The sequence below is a fragment of the Lathamus discolor genome, chromosome 1 (genome assembly GCF_037157495.1).
Source record: "Lathamus discolor isolate bLatDis1 chromosome 1, bLatDis1.hap1, whole genome shotgun sequence".
NCBI lineage: Eukaryota > Metazoa > Chordata > Aves > Psittaciformes > Psittacidae > Lathamus > Lathamus discolor.
In genome coordinates, this window is record NC_088884.1 from 100,902,833 (window position 1) to 100,925,288 (window position 22,456).

General features: G+C 38.0%; 1 protein-coding gene across 10 annotated transcripts in view; it reads right to left on the bottom strand.

The window, feature by feature from the left end:
- SLC10A7 (solute carrier family 10 member 7) overlaps window positions 1–22,456 on the bottom strand; it is a 142,894-nt gene that overhangs the window by 71,772 nt on the left and 48,666 nt on the right. For 9 of the 10 annotated variants that reach the window (XR_010614542.1, XR_010614544.1, XM_065688243.1 and 6 more), the window contains one exon: window positions 20,384–20,422. Coding sequence is in view for 6 of the 10 variants with exons in the window: in XM_065688243.1 (XP_065544315.1) it covers window positions 20,384–20,422 (39 nt within the window). In the remaining 4 variants the exon portion in view is untranslated. Of the gene's footprint in view, window positions 1–5,502; window positions 5,620–20,383; window positions 20,423–22,456 lie in introns of all 10 variants that reach the window. The other variant, XR_010614546.1, reaches the window with a different exon arrangement.

A 22,456-nucleotide genomic window follows, 5' to 3' on the forward strand; every position in this document is an offset into this window, starting at 1 on the left:
TAAAAAAAAAAAAAAAATAAAAATAAATAAATAAATTAAAATGGCACAACCTCAAATAATTTAATGGTACAGTGAAAAAACACAAATCCTCCTTTTTGTACCAAAGCACCAACCGACAATCTTTAAAGGGAATATAACAAACCCTTAAAAAACCCCTCAAGAACAAATTATGTTTAATAACTTTCATAGCTATGGACAATTCATTAGGCTGCTGTGCCTGAAACACAGACTAAAGAGCACCTCTCCTTTTTGTTCAGTTTAGTATGCAAATGGTTGTCAACCAGCCAGAGTAGGTGGTTTCACTGATTTTTCTCTACACTGCCAGCTAATCAGGCTCTTATTTCATCTGTATGCAGCCTTCATACACACATACAGGAGAAACGAAAGCATAAAAAGGAAGATATAAGTGCTTACCTACAAATTAACAGCAACTCTCAGCATTAGAATAGTTATTTGCATTATTTGTTTTACAGTAGTGCTAAATGGTTAGACAACCCAATGTGCAGCAAACTGTATGTATTTATCAGGCAGGCTCTTCCTCCGAAAGTCTATAACCTGGCTTATGAGACATACATTAAAAAATCCCAGAGGACAGCAAAGAAAGCCAAGAGACAGATAGATATATGAGGGAGGTTGTCTGGTTTGGTTGCCTTTATTTTTTTTATTATTTTTTTTTACTTGATTTTTAACAGTAATCCTTAAAGAGTCACAGAAGTTAACAGCAATGGCATGAAGTGAACAAGTGCACCTATCTGTTCATGTGCCTCAGAACAGAATGGATTCAGTAGATATTTATACACTGAGTTCAAGGTATTGAGATCTAGCAAAAGATGAGACTTTGTGAAGTACACACCCAAAGCATTTAACATAAGATGTAAGAGACTGACAAAGATTAAGAAGACATGTTAAATATGTGCTATATTTGTGCTGACTGTCATTGCTTGAACACTGGGAAGGTAAAGGGCTGCTTACTAGAAGGAGAAACAAAGAACACTGTCTGTGTCACATGCATGTCACAGTTCATATTAACAATGAATTAGACAGAAAAGACTGGTTCTTTATTCATCTTTTGGGGGATAAGATGACCTATCCATACATAAATGAGGACAGAAGATTCCTCCATTTAGCTTCATCAAGCAGCCCATAAGATAGATAAGAGGTCCCCTCTGGAGTAGAGTAGCCCACACTCCACTGATACAACACTGGTACTCACACAGGGCATTTCTCCTCTGATTTCTCGCACAAAAGCCAGAAGAGCTCAGGCTCCATCTGATTAGCATACTCTAGCAGGCTTTTTCCAGACTCTTTCCTGTAATATCCATGCCCCTCAGAAGCATTACCAAATCTTAACTTCACTATCAAACTGTGTGACATACCTCACAGATATTAAAAATGGCAAATGGAAGATCTTCAACAACTAAAAAGCCCTCAAAAGTGCAGTGTTCATAATATACGAACAGAATTAGCGTATGAGCTTATAGCATTTCCATTTTTCTAACTACACTCAGATTTCAAAACTGGAATGAAATATCATAGAATCATAGAATTGTTTAGGTTGGAAAAGACCTTTAAGATCATTGAATCCAACCATTAACCTAACACTGCCAAGTACACCACTAAACCACTTTCTGAAGTGCCACATCTACACATCTTTTAAATGTCTCCAGGGATGGTGATTCCACCACTTTTCTGGGCAGCTTGTTCCAATGCTTGACAAACCCTTCTTGATTAGGAAAAAAAATCTTCCTATTTTTTCCTAATTAATAAATTTTCCCTAATATGCAAGCTAAACCTCCCCTGGCACAATGTGAGGCCTCTTGCCCTACAGCCTGTTTCTTGGGAGAAGAGACTGACATCCACCTTGCTACAACCTCTTTTCAGGTAGTTGTAGAGTAATACGGTTTATATAAGGTCATTAACAGTGATAAGGGAGCAATATGAAGCACACATAGTTGTTTTTTTTTTCCTGGCTATAGCTTGCAGCACTTCAATACTTGACAAGATAAACTTCAAAATATACTATCCAGAAAAACAAATAAACAAACAAAAAACCCCACCACCTAAAAAGCAACTTCTCTTTCTAACCCTTCCATTTTGTAGCAAAACATTTACTGAAGAAACCTTACACTTTGGCACCAGAACAGCTTCTTCCATTTATTTTCATCAGGGCAGAATTCTACCTTTTTAAGTCTAACAAGGGATAGCTTCACTTCAGTCTTCTCCAGCAAAACAGACTAATAAATCGTTACCCTTAGCTCCTCTCCTTTGGCCACAGTTAACCGTCTTCTCTTCTTCACGAATACATGAGACCATTTCTAAAATGGATCACAGACACGAAGTGGGGAAAATAAAACCTAGGATTTTGTTTTCAAACTCAGCTCATGTCTCTGCACAGATCTAAAACATGGCCCAAGAAATCAACATGTTAGCACCTTTTTTTTTTTTTTTTGCAGCATGAGAGGAATGGAAAGCAGGGTTGTCACCTCTTAAACTGTCTTTGTCACCAGAGAAGTCAGTGAGGAATTGCACCTCAGATTAAGAAAAATCCCATTTTACTGGATCACACTTCCCTTTCAGAAGTGGTGTAAAAAAGGAAAAAAAAAGTTGCTATAAAAAAACCCTGCCAGTTGCTGGACAGGAACTTTTGTCATCCTGAGCTCCCTGTCTTTATCTACCAAAAGAACTCTCAAAACCAGGGCAACCTGAAGAGAACCAGTAAACACATTTAGCAAAATATATCCCTTATTTGAAATGCACTATAAACCCAGATGACTGCAGCATTGGAAGCACACTGCTTGCTTTATAAAAGCAGCAGAGCAAGCAAAGCAAGAAGCTTAGTGTTCTTCTATGTTGACAACCGCATTAGCAATCAACTGTGAATGGCTGGGATGTCATCACTGAAACACACCAAACTGCCTTATGCCCATATTGAGTCACTTTTGAATGCACTTTCCTGTCCTCTCCCTTTTTTTCTTTTCAAACAAGATTAGCTCCCAGATGACAAAATTTCTTTTAAAAGGTCAAGTTCATTTTTTAACTTATTTGATGTATTTTTCACTTTTTAAATTCCATCCACCTAAACAGCCTATCAAAATCAATGCATTTGTAATGATCACAAATCCATGGTAAAGTGACTCTGGTTTGACTTACTACAGAAAATCTATCCAAAGCATCCCACAAAATACTCCTCTCCCAGCCATTTCATCATTGTTCAGGGCTGTATGGAATGAAACTTGCACCATTCAAGTCTCCTGCAGGATCCCACATAGAGATCTTACTGTGTCAGGTATAAAAACCAGCAGCCTCCGACCTAACAGCCTATAGTTATACTGACAAGCAAAAGATATAACCTCAAACCTGCTCACCAACCTGAAGAGGCTACTATATCTTTGCTTGACAGAAACAACTTTTAATCACAGTTACAGTGAAAAGATTAACAGTCACCTAGAAAAGACATAAGACATCTAAGATGTCCTTTCCAGCAGGTAAGTCTAACTCCATCTCTGACTTATTTGAATTGCTTCTCTCCGGTCACATAGTAAACCCCTGCATGCTTTTCACACTCAGTTTTACCCTTTCAGTCCTCCTTAAGAGGAAAACTTCCATTAAACATGGAAAAGTAATAAAAAATAAATCAAGTGTATAAGCTTCAAAAATAAATTTTCTTCTAAATTTTCTCCTGTCATACTCAATAACTCTTGCAGTGGTTCTGGAGTCTTTGTGATATGCTTTTTTGTCTGTGCATTAGGGATGATTGTGAAGAGAGATGCAGTTCCTGATCCACAGTGCTACCACCGTTATGCTGACCACCACCACCTTCTGCCAGGCACCACTAGAAACCTCCATGGATGCCTGACACCAAGCGAATGGTGTGACCAGAAAGCAAATAAAACACACCAGTGCAGAAGAACTCCTCCAACGCAACAGTGTATCTTCCACTAATTGTGGTGTGGACTTGGAATTACATAGAGGTGGAAGGCCTGAGAAGAGAATACTAGGAATGAAGACATGGGTTGGGAGCTGAAATTACCACCCAATTTGCAGCAAAGTGAGATTTGGGAAACAGCCAGTTTTGAAAGGGCTGGTTCTTTTGTAAGCAAGAGAAGTCAAACAATGCCAAAAAAAAAATATGCCCACCGAGCCAAGAAGGCAGGAAAAACTGCTTGGCACAAATGCAAGACTCCCAGAAGCAGTGACAGACGAGCAAAGGAAAGGCAGTGTTAGACACTATTTTCCAGGGGGAACTCTCTTGCTGTGTAAGACTTGTGAATAAGAAATTAATTTTCTGAAGTCCATGATTCTTTGCTTTCCTGACAAGTGGTTCCTGCAAAGGGTAATTAGAAAATCAAAGCTTCAACTCATCACTAGATAAGTGCAGGGTATGTGTGAGACAGATTAAAACAATGAGCGTAGAGAACAGGTTGGCTATGCCTGGGCCAAAATCCTTGCAATGATGTTCCCTCAGGCTGCACTTTTGAAATCAGAGGCTAAGCCTGCTTGCAGAGATGCAAGTCTGATCAGAAACTAAGCAGCCCAAATCTGCCTGGCAAGAGCAAGGTGCTGATAACTCTACTTTTTGTGTGAGGTTCTTGCAATTTCTATTAATTGCAAGTTTTACTGGGATACAGAAACTGTGAGTTCCCACTTTCCACAGACAGCTCTCAACTTTACCTTGTCCGTGCCACTCAAATTCTTCTTTAGCATCTTCTTCAGCACCCATGTTATGTACTGGTGATCTCTGGACTAAGATGTTGGTTCCACAGTCTGGGGTCCAGGTTTCTTCTATTCAAGATCAAGCATAACCTGACATGTAATACAGAGGTCCTCTGCTAGGAAGCAAAACTAACCACAGTCTACACCCAGGGGTACATAAGCCTGTGGGATCCAGAGACTGGATCCAATCACAGCATGTCTACCCTGGAGACTGCAACCCAGACTTATTCCATTTTAGTCATAGGCACAGATCAATCACCTTGTAACAGCAAAACATAGTGCATGTTGTGTGCCAGTAACACAAGTATTTATGAACAGGGAAGTGGAATTCTTGCTTTCTATTACTCGTCCTAGAAGACAATTGTTGTTTTACATTTAACCAGGCTGTTTGTATCAGCTATCTGTGCAATTTTGGTTGTCCAAGCTAGCCCAAAGTTATGAATTCAAATAACAGACACCAGCCTCTGCAATGTTTTAGTCTAAAGCATCTGCATACACTCAATACTTTGAGAAGGCAATGATAAATCATGCTAACAGAGTGACAAATTAAGCCTCTAATTTCACAAACTTCTTCTGGAAACTGTGCCACACAGTGGAAGAGCTGGCTCCTCCTACTAAAGACCTGAAATAACTTCATGAATGCCTTTCATTACCACATTAGCAGAATTAGCAAATAAATGTGAAGCACATATAAATATTATTAGTAAGATACTGAGCTCAGTCTTAAGGCCCAGGGTTTGTAGACCATGGAAATAAAGTAGTATACAATCTTTCTTATGGTCTGATTACCTAAGTGTTGTCTTCAGCTATAAATGAGTTCCAGAAGCTGCCATTCTCTTTCCTCTTTCATCCAACCTTTTACTTCTGTTTCCACATGCTGGAACAGCATCTTTTCACTCAAGACAGCTGTATGATAAACCAGACTACTGTCATGGTCAGAATTTAAAACAGAACAAAGCACAAGAAAGCCACAACAAGCAAAGAAGGGTTATTTTAATGCTCAGACCAGGTCTGTCTTCCAGCCCACTCTCACTCCTAGTTGCACTAGGACAATAGAAAGCATGGCAAGCTGCAGGGATGCGTGGGAATGAATAGCCCTGAGTGCTGGAAAACAGGCAGTTCTTATGTTACCTTTTGCTTCTCTGGAATTACAAGAAGGCTTAACTTCCCATACCAATACATGACTGTCAGCAGCAGGAATCAAAACAAAGAAAGATACCTCTAAACAAAACTAGTATATGAAAGTGAAGGGGGATGGGCAGGATATAATCTTTAAACTGCCTCTTCCTCACAAATGTTAAACTGATCTTTCAGTTATTGATAGCTCACTTTCTCAAGTGACCGTTAAACTGGAAGCTGCCCAAATCTGTATTTATATTTAAAGATGTCAGTCAATGAGAAGTATGCTCACAGCCTTACTTACAAGAAAAACAAGCAGGCCCTATGCAAAGCAACTTTGCAATCTGGGACTGAGGGGACTTGCTGTTTTCCATTATAATTAATCTAACTGAAAACTGGAACTAAGATTAAACCTACTCCTATTTAAAATCGACAGCCTTGTATTAAAATATCATTTATGCCAGTACATTAAGGGAAAATGAAGCTTTCGTAAATGTCTTTGCTTAACATGGCAGTGACATATTCAGCATGAAGGAGAGTTTTATCTTGTTATATAAAACAAACACAACTTGTATAACATCACTCCAAATACTAAATTACTATGGAAAAGAACATGCAAGTATGTAGACTTGAATTCAGAAATAAAAAACAGTGACAAATGATACCTCCTGAACTTAAATTAACTGAACAAAAATTCTCCGTGGCTACATGTCAGCAGCTTCACCAGTCAGCCTTTCAGTTGTGAAGGCTGGGGGAGGAAGGAGAGATATTGCATAAAGTGAAAATAAAAGTCTTCTCTTGTGAAAGCCAATACATCATCTTAAGATAGAAAAAAAATGGTCCCTAAACATCCGCAACTACAATCAGTAATTGTCATTAAAAGCTTTCATTATATAGAGTAAGTGTAATTAGAGCCTCTTGCCCGCACAGGGTGCAGCACACAGAGAATGCTAGAAGGATTCATAAATTAATGCCAAATCAGTCTCATTCCCATCTACCACACAATCTGCTGTAAAAGAGAAAAATTGTATTTACACACATTAGGGCAAAGCCCACTGGCCTCTACAAAATTAGCCTAAACACAAAATGTAGTTATTTGAGGGACTCCCTATTTCATTATGTGTCTTAGGAATAAAGGGATGAAGTTTGCCATCAATAACACTGAACATATCTGCTGAACCCCGCAGATTCCAGGGCATTAATAATTTAAGCTCTTATGGGAATTTTGTCATGGTGGAGATAGGACTTGTCTGCAAACGGAGCTCAGGGGATGTTCAATATGATCTATTCTAGTATACACACACAATTGCTACATTTATCATGATGCAGAGGAAAAGAATGGTTCTTTCTTAAGGACTTCAGGAATGCTTCTGTAATTTACACAATAAAACCTCTGAGTATTCCTAATAAAAAAATCACAGGTTCTAAAAAGATACTGTCATAAGAATTATGCTGAAAAGGTTTCTTCTTTTCACATTTCTATTACTCATGCATGTACGGTGGTGTTCAGCACATTATAAAATCAAATGGAAAGTCAGCAATCCAGATCCTGATAGCAGTATTGTCTATGTAAGGTGCTACTGTAAGCATGGATACTGTAGGAGATTACGGCCTAAGCAGATAAAGCTGTGTGCTTGTCTCAAGTGCAAATCTAATAGTTCTATATGTAAACCAGTCAGTTCTGTTCATGACTACTAGGTCACGGTGCGAAAATACCCTTTGCACACGCTAATGGTAAGCACAGAAACAACACATCCTTTGAGATGCTTATTGTATTTAACACAGTGAATTCAGACATTTGTGCAACAGCTAATCTAAGGGAACTCCAGGTACAGACACATTTACACTGCAACAAACGTATCTGTGTTCTAATTTAAAATAATGATTTACACACTTTCACTCTAGAATGGAAGTAAGCTCAAATGGAGTTAAAAAAAAATAGGCAAGAAGAAACTTCTTTCAGAACCAAGTCCTAATTCTTAAAATAGAATTTTCAGAAAAAACTTCAAAAACCATTTCTGTCTGCATACTATTAATACACCCACACTGCACCTTCACTATGCTAGGCATGCACAAATCAATGTGCACCACAGTTGCAGGTGGCAGAAAGACCGATGCTCCATTACAAAGCCCAGGCACTAGAGCAGCTAACGCAGTACTCATACACCCAGGAAAGTAGCTTAAAAAAATTCTTGAATTTGCTAAATCTTCATTGAAATAACTTTTCAGTCAATGATTGTATAGGTGATCGGAAAGAATCTTAATGGCACAAGGTTGCCTCAGCATCTTTGTCCTGCTGATGAGCTTTTCACCATGATTTTATATCCCATAAAACCTGGAGGATAGCACCCAAAGGCCCTACAAGATTATTATCCAATTATCCATGAAAACTAACTCCCTATGAGTTCAGTTCAAGAACTTTATCATATAATGTCATAAACCAATTATTTTTCTATTGGGGTATTTGTAACAGAATCAGTTTTTAAAATCTAATTCAGAAGTTTACAACTATAGCAGCTTTCACTTGTTAACACCCAGAAGAGCTATGCTCCCATCTCAGCTTAAACATGTTATGTTAGCGTTGGCTCTCACATGATTACTTGGATGAGGCCTCCTGTATTTCTGATGACAATTAGAAACCATGGGAGCGAGAAGAACAGATAGGCAGAGGATGTGGCAATCGTGCAGAAGGAATGTGTGCAGGACAATTGTGGTATGTATACCCTCCACCTGAAAAGGAGCTCTCAGGCAGGGACCCTATCCAGCTATCCACCCTATCCAGACGCCTATCCAGCCTAACCCAGAACTTGCTGTTCTTCCTTGTGCACTGTTGTTTTGTATGCACCAAAGCCAGCACAATCCAAGCACTCCCCAGAGATCTGCTGATCCTCTCTCAATTATGCTTCTCCAACATATCATCTTAATTTAGACTTTGCACTCCCCAGGGCTCTCCTTTCCCAAAACCCTTCTCCATCACAAACTTCTTTTTAATCTGCTTGGACATGTCAGTGTTTGACTGAACTCCAATGATTGCTGGATCTCTCTCTCTCTCTTGCTAGTTCTCCAAAGAGGAAGAAACCACTCCTTACTCTGACAGGGCTTTAAGAAACCCTTATACCAAGTATATAACCAAAAATTTACCTGGACAGCCTAGAGACAGTGACTACCACTGTGGACTATGGACTAGCTCCTCTAGTCAGAGCACAGCTGCTGCCAGTACAAATATCACTCCCCATGAGCTGAGGGATAAAACAATACTGACTATTTAAAAAAAAAAATCTTTCATGACAAGATACTTTTAGAACTAAGAGATTTGGGAAATACTGTGAAAAAATCCACAGCAAAATCTGTCTTTCCCTTGCAGTCATTCTAGGTTATGGAGGACAGCACCACATCCTAGTTACTGTCTCCCTTGCAAGCCAGATGTTAGGCAGGGATCCTGCCACCTTCTTCTCAAAACAGCTGGGAGTAAGAAGAAAATTGACTGTCCCTCATGCTGAGCAAGGGCCTCAGTACTGCTCCTCACTTTCCTTAAGAAATTGCATCTCCCAATCCACTTCCAATTCTGATTTATCTGAGAATTAGACCTCTACAGATTGATTACTAGCTCCAGGCACTTGATAAGTCATGACAAAATTAAATTCACAGGCTAGTACAGTTTATTAGCAGGTTACTGAATTGCTGGAAGGAAAGAAAATACCCTTACTCATCTCCCAGTGCCCTCCTACCAAAAATCTAACATACTTCACACCACTCACGTGAGTAAGTCACACGTGTGTCTGTTGTGGTTTAACCGCAGCCAGCAACTAAGTCTCACATAGCCACTCACTCTCTCCCTCCCCAGTAGGATGGGGAGGAGAATCAGGGAAAAAAAAGTAAAACCCTGGGTTAAGAACAGTTTAACAATTGAAATAAAGTAAAAACAAACAAACAAACAAAACCCAACACAAAAACCCACAACAACAACAAGAAGTAATAGAGGAGAGAGGAAAGAAACCCAAGTGATGCACAACACAACTGCTCACCACCCACTGACTGATGCCCAGCTTGTACCGGAGCAGTGATCAGTACCACCTGGCCTCAAGAGAGCTCCCTTTCAAGAGAATGACGTGCTGTGGTATGGAATACCCCTTAGGCTAGTTTAGGTCAGGTGTCCTGTCTCCGCTCCCCCCTGGCTTCTTGTGCACCTCCTCACTGGCAGAGCATGGGAAACTGAGAACTCCCAGATTAGGGTAAGCACTGTTCAGCAACAGAAACATTGGAGTGTTAGCAACATTATTCTCAGACTAAACCCAAAACACAGCAGTGTACCAGCTACTAGGAAGAAAATTATCTCTATCCCAGCTGAAACCAGGACACCATGAAGCATAATGTCCACACAAAGCCTATGAAGTCCAGAAAAGACCAACATGTAAATTAACACCTTACACTATTACAACAGGAGTGTGCTGAAAGACCAAGCACAAATTTTGTACTGTCTGAGGATTTGTACAGCAACACTAACATTCAGCCTCCTTAATTCACAGAAACTGTATTTACCCTCAATGGCATGTTTGCACTGCATGTTCCTGTAAAACACCTAATTGGCAAATAAGCTTACATTGTTGATTTATCTAGCTGCATTATATACTCGCTTTCCACAGCAAAATTCCACAATGAAGTAAATTCTGTCAGCAGCTCATCATGTACCATTAAAAAAGATTACAGGAAAAAAAACCCATCATAAATGCACAAGGACCTTCTCCCTAACTGCTGCACTATCTCACACAATACAATTAATAATTTAACTATCTGAAACTTCACATGTGCAGGGTACTGCAAGTAGACCAGTGGCATTTTCACTTCAAATTTATATAGTCTTTAGTCAGTATACTTAATCTGCATTTCTAACACCTGCTTCAGTCGGCTATGAAGTGCAATGTTATCTATAAAATTTTCTTTCATCTTTGTACTGTCCATCTAACAAAAAATTATGATCGTGGATAATTATTTGACTTTAAAAAGGATATGGAACTTTTCACATGTTTTTTGATCATTTCTTGAAAGACATGCTCATATACTTGACATTCCATTTTATTAGAAGGTTTGAGCTTTTTTAAAAAACCCTGGCTTTCACATTATTCATGTTATCTAATCCTATGTAATATAGCTCTCTTTCAAACAGTTAACAGTCACTTTCCATACAGTAGTAAAAAATGTGGGAAAGAAACTAGACCACAACTAAGCAATGAGGCACCATGAGGTATGTATTTTCAGGCTATTAGCACATGCCTCAAATGCACCTGGAGGAATAAGCTACAATGACTTTCCTACTCAAGTGGGTATCAACATTAGCATCTGCATCATACCACACTACAAAGTGACATCCCACCTTCACATATTAAGATACAAAATTCTCTATTTGACATGGAGTGGTCACCACATTTAGATACAAGTAAAAAGAATTCTTTTTATCGGGAAGAAAAAATAGTAAATTTTCAAATTCTTCACCCTGTCAGAGTTCACATACAGTCTGTACAACATACTGAGTTTTTTCATAGATAAAGTCAGATGATCATCTACTCTGATCTTCTATCAGCTAACAGGGAAGAGGCAGAATTAACCATTCTTGCAAAAAGCCCTTAAGCTGGAGTTGACCAAGAAGATACCTTCAGAAAATATTTTAGAAAAGGAATTTTGTGATACAGCCTTCTTAAAAAAGTAGAAGTAACAAATAAACAACTTATCAGTATATGAAAGTAACCAGTGATAAGTGGCAGGAGAATGGGAATGAAGGAGAAGGAAAGAAGATCCTAGGAAGTGCACAAGTGTCATGCAAGAAAGATGATAAATTGTCTGAGTAAGCCTCAAGGAAGAAGAAGGAATTAAAGATGGTTTGGGCTGTGGTTTTTGGGTGCTTTTTTGTTGGTTGTCTTTTGTTTTACATAAAGCAAAATGAAAAATCTATACAACTGACAGAACACTGCTAAAAGAAGCCAGATAATGACAGACCATCAATTCAAGTATTTCCCTCCCTTCCTTCACAATAACTGGTATTTCCAAATGTTTGAATTAAGGATGAAAGCTGAGGGTTGCTTTGATACTTTGAAAGAAGCTAAGACAAAATAATAATGAAGGAACCTCTCAGCAACAACACAAGTACAGCCATTCAAAAAACAAAATAATGAACTACTGCTGTCCCACACTGAAGGGTCATGATGGTTTCCCAAAAGTGCATTTTAAAAAGCTAACAGCAAATAATAACATGAATTTCTGAAGAAGCTCCAATTTTATGCTAACCATGCCTTCTAGCTGAGTTAGAGACTTCGCGAAAGCTTTTGACCTAACCTCTGGCACTTCCATTAAGACAGTATTTGTCACCCTGACAGCAAGAGGAATGGTTTCCAGCCACTCAACTTACAGTAATAACGATGTCCCTCTTGTTTTTATCCCAAGAGACTGAGGGCTGCCGATTCACAGACTGCCGAGTTTTGAACAAGCACTGCTAGGTCTGATAGAGAAGAACCACAGAAAAAACCCATCCAAATCCAGGCAGGGCTTTAACCTCTTCTGGGCCAAAAATCAAGAAGCATAATAAATTAATGTGTTTTGGATTAGAAGGTTTGCATAGAACAATACAGCACTGGTACTGCTGTTTGTAAAGGGATGTCATGAAACATGCATTCTGCTTTCTAGAATTCAACTCTTGCTAACTGCTGAATCCACATTTGGCAGGCAGAAGGAGAAAGAGGTCCATGCTGCATTCTGGATTATTACATGCATGTAGGTGACCCCTCAGCATACCAGGTTGTATTTTATAACATAGAATCATAGAATAGTTAGGGTTGGAAAGGACCTCAAGATCATCTAGTTCCAGCCCCCCTGCCATGGGCAGGGACACCTCACACTAAAATATGCAGATGCCAGGTGAAACTAACTCCTGCTTGCAGCAACCCTAGCTCAAAGTGCCAATGAAGCAGAAGACAGGGGTTTATATACTCCTGTTCTAAATGAAGCAATGATTTGTCTCCACTCCTCCTCACCCAACACACACTCTTCTCATGCAGGTGACTAAAAGCTGCAGCACAGAAAAAAAGAACACTGGACCATTTCCATCAGAAGCTAAAACGTTGGGAGAGAATATAGTCAATTCTAAAAATATTTTCATTTTCTTTTGATGAACTTTTTAAAAGGAAGGGAGAAAATTACATATTTTGTGCATTTCCAAATCTTTCTGCAGGGAACATTTACCCTTAAATCAGGCCAAATTACTATATGGTTTTTTGCGTACAACCACAGTCCTAGAGGAATGCAGTTTTGCTTCTTCTGGTGTTAAAAGATACTACGGAGAGGGCAAAATAAAAAACAATTATCTTTCATACTGCCTACCTTCTCAATTTCTCCTTCAACCTACCTAATGTAAAGAACCAATAAATGCAAGCACTTTTTCCCACAGACACAAGTAATTATTTGCAAGAATTTTAAAACTTGTTTTACAAATGAATTGTTCAAAGTTTTGTGGTGAAAGTTTTCACCTTTTTAAATTAAGCACAGAAATATTTCTCCAAGCATTTGTCATAAACCAGTAAAGCAGCTTTTCAAGGCAACCATTTTTAAAACTAATTTTAAGTAAGTGATACGACATCATTCGATGATACAAGAGTCAGTGACTTAACCAGAAATAGAACATCTTGATCTTACTTTTTAACAGAACTAGTGAGAACTCCTCCTGTTAATTTTATTTTCTTTGTATTGGAGTAAAACGACAGGAAACCACCGCAACACAGAAGACCAGAAAACATCACAAACCAGTACCTGGTCTTTTTCAACATTACGATCTGCACACAAGTTCTGCCCTAATGCAATTGTGGGTTTTTTTCCCCAAGTACTGACCATTAACAGAAAGTAAGTAGAAACAGAAAAAAAAAAAACAAACCAACCCAAACCAAGTATATTCTTCTGATAAAAAAAATATATTTTTTCCACAGTAAAGAGGACAATGATGAATTTTACAAATTAGGAAAAAAGTAAGGGGGAGAGGGATTAAACATACTGTCTCAGAGGCAGTCACCAAGTACCACACCAAGCAACAGCACTAGATAGAGTTGCTGACAAAAAAAGGTGTAACCTACTGTTAGCTGTCATATAAGGAAGTGGAAAAAGAAGAATACAAATATATTTATGTTTTAAAATACAGTATTTCATTATTTGGGGGCTGCAAAGAGAATACAAAGTGATATCTTTAATAGCCTACTTATTGGTACCTTTAAATAAACTTTTTTCCCCTTTTTGAAGACCTGGCTGCTTGAGACCCATAAGTCTGATGGAGATGAATTAAATGGCCAGTAGCAAAAGCTAACGGGAAAACTAAGAAAGTACTAAGACCAGCTACAGCCCACATAGTTTATAAACATTTGACAGCTAGCAGTTTCATTTTCTGTTTTTATTTAGATCTCAATGCATTTTCCTCTTAGACACTGAAAAATAAAATACAGGGACTGATCATCGGCCTTCTAGAGGATACACTTTTCTGAGTACTTCCATAGCGTATTTTCTTTCATCGTCAGGTTACTTTTACCTATCCTCCATCTCCCTAACATTTCAAAGATAACAAATAACAGCCCTGCTGTTGGTTAACTGGTTCTCAGTCTTCACTGGCTGGTCATGTCAATCCCTACTGAATTCAGTCTTTTCAAATCTGATGGACCACACAGTAGGTGCTGTAATAAGCAGATTTTCAGTTATCCCCCACCTGATTCCTCTCAGTCCCTTGGGAGCAAGATCTCATTTACTTCTTTTTAACTTCCTGACTATTGCACCTTTATATTTCTTCTATTTTAAAAATGTCTGGAAGGACTGAAGCGGGGGGGGCACAAAGACAGAATGAATGACTACTGGGATGGGTGCACATGCCTAGCCATCCCTCAAAATAATCCTGTTATCAAGGGCTCTTTTCTTAAGCTCACAGTAACAGTAACAGGTCGTCATCACAGTGAGTTTTGTTACTCTGCCTTGCTTGTACCAAAATAGAACAAACTTACTCAAACTTAGGAATTAAACCGAGCATGCTGTATACTGGAAGCACAAATACACAATAACAGTGAAGGCCTACGCATTTTTGACCTGGAAACTGATGATGATGCCCAAACTTACATTGAGATTTCAAATAAAGATAGCAGAAATCAAAATGAGGATGTTAAATAACAATGAGAAAGCTGGGCACCAGGCACAAAATATGAGAAAGTTACAGTAAAGCATCATAAGTGGATCCCAAGACTACTTATATTCCACAGAATCCAAACTCTTCCTGACAGGTACATAGTATCTGGTCTAAAGACTCACTGCTGCTGAGACCTGCCATCCCCTTTCACTCATGCAAAACCCTGTCTTTCAAGGCTGAGGTGGCTTCCCAAGTGGCTGATTAGCAGGGAGAACTTGCTCAGGATTTTTAGAACTACCCAAATCAAATTTGGAGCACAGTCCAGCATCAGCACTGTACTGCTTCAAAGAGGAAGATGAGACCTCTTCTAAGAGTGAGGTGGTACACCGTAAAGCAGCTCTGCTTTGAAATTAAACAAGAGTGAATCTGGAATTCAGCACCTGTTGTGAACAGATTTCCTGGCAAGATCTTCTTGTAAACAGCTAGCACAGTAAAAAGAGAATCCCAGATGACTATTCTGCCCCTTCTCATACTGTAAAGACACAATTAAGAGGGAACAAAGGGGTAAACTAACATTTGCCTGGGTTTAGAAAAATAGTTACAATATTTGTGCTAGAAATAGTTAAGCCAGATAAGAATATTTATCCTAGAAATAACTAATACTAAAAAGTGATAATAATAAAAAAGAAAAACAAGAAAAAGACACCTAAAACATTCAACATCCATTAAGGTAAAATAAAGTAAATAAATTCAGCCAATTGGTTATTTCCATATGTGTGGATTTCTTTAAATAGTAATGAAATCATTGCTAAAAAATCTATTGTTATTAAAACAAAAAAGTTGGCTCAGCCCACCAAAATTAGATTTGTAAGTTGCTGGTCATTCCCATAATTAAATCTGTGTCACAAATTTGCAAGAAAAATGGACACTATGACTAATGCATTTACTTGCTGCACTAGTGCTGTCAGGCTGTGTAAATCATTATGCCTGCTAAAGCAGAGTAGGTAAGAATTCCATACATTTTCATTAACCAACTAGGCTTTGTGTGTATGTGAGAAACTAACTTTTCTATTCCCTGATAGCTTTAGCTTTCATTTGGAAAACAATGTAATTAAAAACATTAGCCTTGATTTGATCAGCCAAGTGGCTGCTTCCAAAAATTATTTAAGTTTTGGACAATACGAACCATCTCTATTGCCTTCAAAAGATGGTCAGATAAAACAACAAACGCAATATATCCTTAATTTGGACAAAGGAGGTTAGTGAAATGATAGGCACTTAGACTAGGTTTCTTCCTTCTGAGTGACTTATGTAGCCTGAACACGACTGATTGCATCCCATAGGTTTCAACAAAGAAAGCTAACCTATTCCTAGACAGCATTGGAAGAAGTCTCAACCAACACTCATTTTCGGCCACCCTTTGCTCTGTTTTCTCAGGAATGCAATGCTCACCAGAGCAGAGTCCTCCGAGTCGATTTCATGTCACAACAGACTTTCACATCTTGGTTACAGTTCTTTGTTTAAGGTGAACCTGATGGTTGCTCCTTTCACACTTACTTTTCATAACCCCAAGGCACCAAAGAATAAGACAACTGGCTCACATCACAACCTGGATACTCTTCGGTTTCCAAGCCCACTCTCTCAAGCAGAAAGGAGATTAATGTGTGGAAAAAAAAGGTTAGACAAGACAGTTTCTAGTTTAGCAGTGCAGAGCATTTTGAGGACGTTCTCTTCTAGACTTCAGGCCCCCTCCTTCTTCCATGCACATGTAAACGGAGTTATTGTCACTGTAAACGGAGTTTAGCTCTCAACTGAGCACGTGTCTCCACTTCAGTGCAAGAACAGCTCAATGATGGGCAATGCCTTGGTGAACCTGAAGTCGAACAAGCTGAGCCACTCAAGCAAACACCACGAGACAATCATCAGTGAAACAAGTTTTGCAGTATCCTGCCTATTGCTTTGCCCTTTAGACATTAACAAGCATTGTTTTTCTGTTGAAGCACAACTTTTAGAAGCAGACTAGAAAGGCTTAGGAAGCACAGTAATGCATACATTATTAAGAATCTCAGCAGACCCATACTTAACATCCCAAACAATTTCTTTAGCCTTGAGGTGCAAAATTATCCTCTCCCACACAAGTGGAAACAGCTACCTCAGTGCTTTCTTTCTCTCAGCAGACCTTAGTATACATTTACATGCTTTACAGTAGCAACCTTGCTGATAACCAACCAGCCAGTGTTAGTAAAACGCTACCAGATTTTATTAAAGCCCCATTAAAAGGAAAAACTGAAATCACTTATTATGTTCCACAGTTATTGTAAACCAAACTGTTTAAACAAGGGGAGGAGATAATGACATTAACTACCCAACTCAAAGCAATCCTCAGTGGTATGATTCTAAATATCCTCTTGGCTGAAAATTATGTAAATTGAATTCATCTATTGTTAGTTATTACTAATCTAGCTACATATAAATCCTTTTCTGTAACAATTAGTTCTTTGAAACACTGTGTTTTAATTAGACCCAGGACATTATTAAACTAAGTGTAAATATGTACATATAATTCCATGCATTGTTTTGCCTGTATATTTATAGGAGTATGGGCTTTGGTGGAGTTTAAAAGGAATTACTTTGTGATTGGATTGGTATTTTTTGTAAATCTCCTTACCAGTGAAAACACCTCCAGATGCTTAATATGTGTGTTTCTGCTTATCAAGACATATTTGGCATTTCTACATTTTGCTTACCACAATGTGTTCTGTTTCATCTAAATAACTCATCTCAGTATCATACTAAAATTAGGTTCTTTTCCTTCAGACATTTTGTTCCATGGCTTATTTTTCTCAAGGCCCATTTTCTAGTCTAAAAAAATGAGTAAAGAGTTAAAAAAAAAAAAAAAACAAAAACACGCCCCTCCAAAAAACGAGTTAAAAGCCTAGCACATCTTTCAGCCCTTTCAAATCAGTTTGCTTCTCACTATCATACACAAGCACTGGCCCACAGGACATAGTCTGAGTCAGACAACAACATACTGTCCTCCTGGCTTTGTCAGGGCTACACACAATTGCAGCAACCTGCCCATGTGCTACACACTGTAAGACAACGAATGCGAGAAAAATTGCAACCTTGCAAATGGTCAGATACTTCCAAATTATCTCTAGGACATGCATATGGTTATGGTCACAAAAGTATATGGCTACATCTAAGCATATCCACAGACACACATCATCAGACCAACAAGACAAACGCAAATGTGATTTAGATTCATCATAAATTAAAGATACAGGAAATAGGATCTCTACCTATAGCCCAGGCTGTAAGTTAAGCACCAATATAAACTGACAGACTTCCAAAAACATCACCACAAGCTTCCATTATTTTCTCAGAAACAGGCCAATTATTCTTATATTTTATAGAACAGTTTAGTCTTCAGACAAGAATATTTATTTATTTATAACTCACCAGCTGTCCACAGAAAAGTTACAAAGTAAGTGACCCCATGCTAGTGACATTCAGAAGCCATTCAATCAAAGACCAAGTAGACCTATAGCACAGTGAAACCGGTAAACAACTCTGGCTACTTATTAAAGTCCCTGGCCTACCATCAGCCCATTCTTTGTAATTTTATTTTGTTAAGCAATTAGTAATTAGGAAAAAAAAAAACCCAGCTGATCCTGTGGTTTGATTCTAGCTAATCTTTAATATTCTTGACAAGTTCTTCCTGGAAATTATTTTTAACACAAATGTTTTCTTCAATGCTGCTCCAAGATTTCAAAAAAAAAAAAAAAAATCTGAAGTGAATAAAAAGCAAAATGAGGTAATTACGTGTGAATAGAACTTTCCAATGAGTAACAGAACTAAGATTAAAACCAAAATCATAAGTATTACATGAACATACCAACCAGCTCAGCTTCTTTAACTGAGATTTCTTTGAAGAAAGAAGAAACAGGTTCTAGAGATTAAAATAGGTTTATGTTGCTTTACCAGGAGCTGGCATTGTAGTCAGATGCTCTGGGGCCTAAATTCTTATTTTAAGTCAAAAGACATTCTCCTAATGACAGCTGAACTGAGGCCTTTGGGTATTCACGGAAACCTCCTGAACCAAAAGCTAGGGACAGCAGAGAAACAGGAGCTTGTGCCAAAAAATGAGAGAAAGTATCATGCACATACACAGACTTAAGAGTTGCTCTAACACTGGGACTCCACAATTTGAGGCTGAAAGTACCTTCTTCCCATTGGAAGAGGACACGAAAGGTGACAAAAAGGAACAACTATCTGTGAACTGATATTTTAAAAATGTGAATGGACATCTATACCCACAAAACATACATCCATCCTCCAGACCTTAACCTAGTCCCTCAAAAAAGCAGCAGCACAAAGCATAACTTCAGAATGCCATGCAAGTTTCCCTCTTGGCAGTACGGTTTTACATACTTAAACTCCAACTCCAGCTTTTCGTAAAATTAATATGCCTATAGTGAGTTATATTTTGTACTTGCAGTTTTCATTTTAATTTCCTAATTTGAATTCTTTTGTCATTCATTCATTTTATACATAACAGTCTTCCTCTTGGGGACACAAGACTGGAATCACAAACACACACATCTAAACATGCACACTTCTAAACATGCACAAATTTTAATAAAAAAAAACCAAATTCAATTATTAGCTGCATAAACAAAACAGTCACAGTAGCTTGCCTACATATAAAATAATTTGTATTTAATATTCATTAATGTCTCTCTAAATGTATCAATAAAAGAAATCTATTCTTTCTTTCTTCATACATATATTTATTTAGTGCTCTTTCTGAATCTTTGTAGACCATTAGGCCCACAAATACTGGTCTTGCTTTTTTACAGAAATGGTTATATTTCCATCTGGATTGATTGCTTTGCCATATCTAGCTATTTTAGTGTGCTCCTCAGAGACATTGAGTGGCTTCACTGACAGTGAAATATGCTAAACAAATGACAAGTCACTGAGTAAATTAGCATCTACTCTCTGATCAGCTGGGTCATGTTTTCTTTTCAAAATCCATGGCCTCTTGATAGAAAATAATGAGTATTTGATGGGCCTTATTAGAAAAATCAATATATTGATGCTCATGTCTGAAACATCTGCATAATAATAGATTCTGTTAACCCATTAAGGAGAAAATTAAGATGTGTTTACACATTATTAATCTATCATGAGCAGAGACAATTTATTCACTACTCAAGAGTTCAACAAAAAGAAAAGAAATTGTAGTATCTGTATTTAATGGCATGGTGACATAAATTGAAAGATGATTCAAATTTTTGCCAGCTAAATGGCACAATTCCACCAACACTAATGTGAAGAATACAAACACACGTGATACTGTTAATGTAAGACTATTAAAGCACTTGCTATAAATACTGCATTACTTACCAAAAAACTTCCAAAAGCAGAATTAAATATAGCAGCTGCCTGAAGAGAGAAAAAGACAAATATCAACAACGGTAAAATAGCGATAGTACAAGAACAAAATGTTATTCCCCCGCCCAAAAAGCTATTAGAGGCTCCAAATACACATATACACAGAGACCATTAGGCAGTTAGCCACTGCTTAAAAAATTGCCAGTGGCCTGTAATTTATGAAAACTGATAGATTCGAGCTTATGCATTCATAAATAGTCGCTGAAATGGACAAAAGCAAGAGGAGAAGAAAACCCTTGCCGGTAGACTTAAGAGGAAATATTGAGAAGAACTAAGAATATTACACAGCAGCTTGGGCTCACTGCTTTTGCTTTTATTTGGCAGGAGCGTTTTCACATATTTACCATTAATCAAAATAAATATAACCTGATTTAACTAAACCACTGCATTTTCAGAGACTTTTAACTATTTAAATGGAATAATCATCAGGCAAACAAACCAATTTAATTGTTCATCATAATAAAGGATTGACAAAGTCAGGCATTTCTGTAGACTGACCAATAAACATAAATAGGAACAACAACAACAAAAATACCCCAAACATACAAGAAAACCACTCACAATGACCCCACACTTTTGAGGCCAAAATGTTTACTCCATAAAGTCTTTTAAAATAAGGAAATAAACAATTTTGATAATAACTTTAAAAGTGTTTGTCCTTACCTAAATATCCAGGAAATATAAAGTAGCAGTGTTAGTTCTTAAGATTAACTCTTTAAATTCCAGGAAGTTCAAACCTGAGTCTTGAATAATAGTTTTTCCCATTTACCAAGAAAGAACAGAAATCCTTGTATGGCAGCCAGTCTGATGATGAAAAGCCACACAGCAAAGGTAAGAGGAAATGAAGGAGGGAAATCTACCATTTACTTGAAGATTTAGAGCAGAGTCAAATTAATCACTCTGGACACTTCCAGCCACATATTAATAACAAGTGGATGCTAGCAAGTTTAGCAAGTTTGAATAAAGTCCAAAATCAGGGTAGGAGCTGTAGCTGAACCTGCCTTCTGCTCCATAAGAGGATGCAATGAAAATGAATGGGTAATGAGATCCTTGGCTCTAGAGAGCTTAGCTTTCTTATTCAAGTTCATAATTAATTCAAAGCTTTGATAATTTCATTAGATTCCTCCTCTGCTGGCCCTATCAATAAAAGATGGCACTGGACCACAGCTCCTCAGTGGCCCAAATACAAAAACGAATGCAGACTGGGAAACCTTTGCTGACTTGCTTACTAACAGGGACAATGGCATATGGCACTCCATGTTGCGGAGGGAGCATCTGAATATATATAGCTAAATAAAACATTATAGTTGACAGTTGTAAAGTACAATAACATATTTTAACACCTCTCCCTCATCAGTATTCCTTTTTTGAACATAAAAAAAAAAAGGCACAAGTCCAAACAGCTCCTCTTGATAGAGATCACAGCTGAAAGCCAGACTGAGTACTACTTAAAACAATTCCTCAACAAGTGTGAATGACATCAGGATTTTCTACTTGCATTTGAAGCTGTGCAGCTGATCCTTTCAGGTGGCAAGAGAGAAACACATTACACCCATGCACACAAACCTAATGCAAGGGATCAGTTTCAACACAGGACACGTCCTTGCAGGTATCTTTTGTTAATCAATTCCTTTTAAAGCTGCTGTTATTATCATGTTAATAAAACCCATCAGGTTTACCAAGTCTCTGGCATTTGCTGGGCACATGCCATTCTTACACAGACTGTATTTCACCACTTCAGTCTGGTCCCATTTATTACACTCTGTCTCTGAATCTATGAAGGAGGATGTAGACTTCCATTTTTAAGCATACTTGAAGATCTCTTCCTTGCAAAACAATCTTTGCTATATAAAAAAATGTAAATCAACTGTGAAGGTCTGAAAGACAGAAGCATCTGGGCTTCACTTCTGCAGCAGAAGGCTGGGAGGAAACTTAACGGTCCCCTCCACCCCATGCAGATTTTGTGTGCAGAGTGACAGCTACATTTCTGCCTGCTACCGAGTGCCTCGTAATTCACCCTTTTCA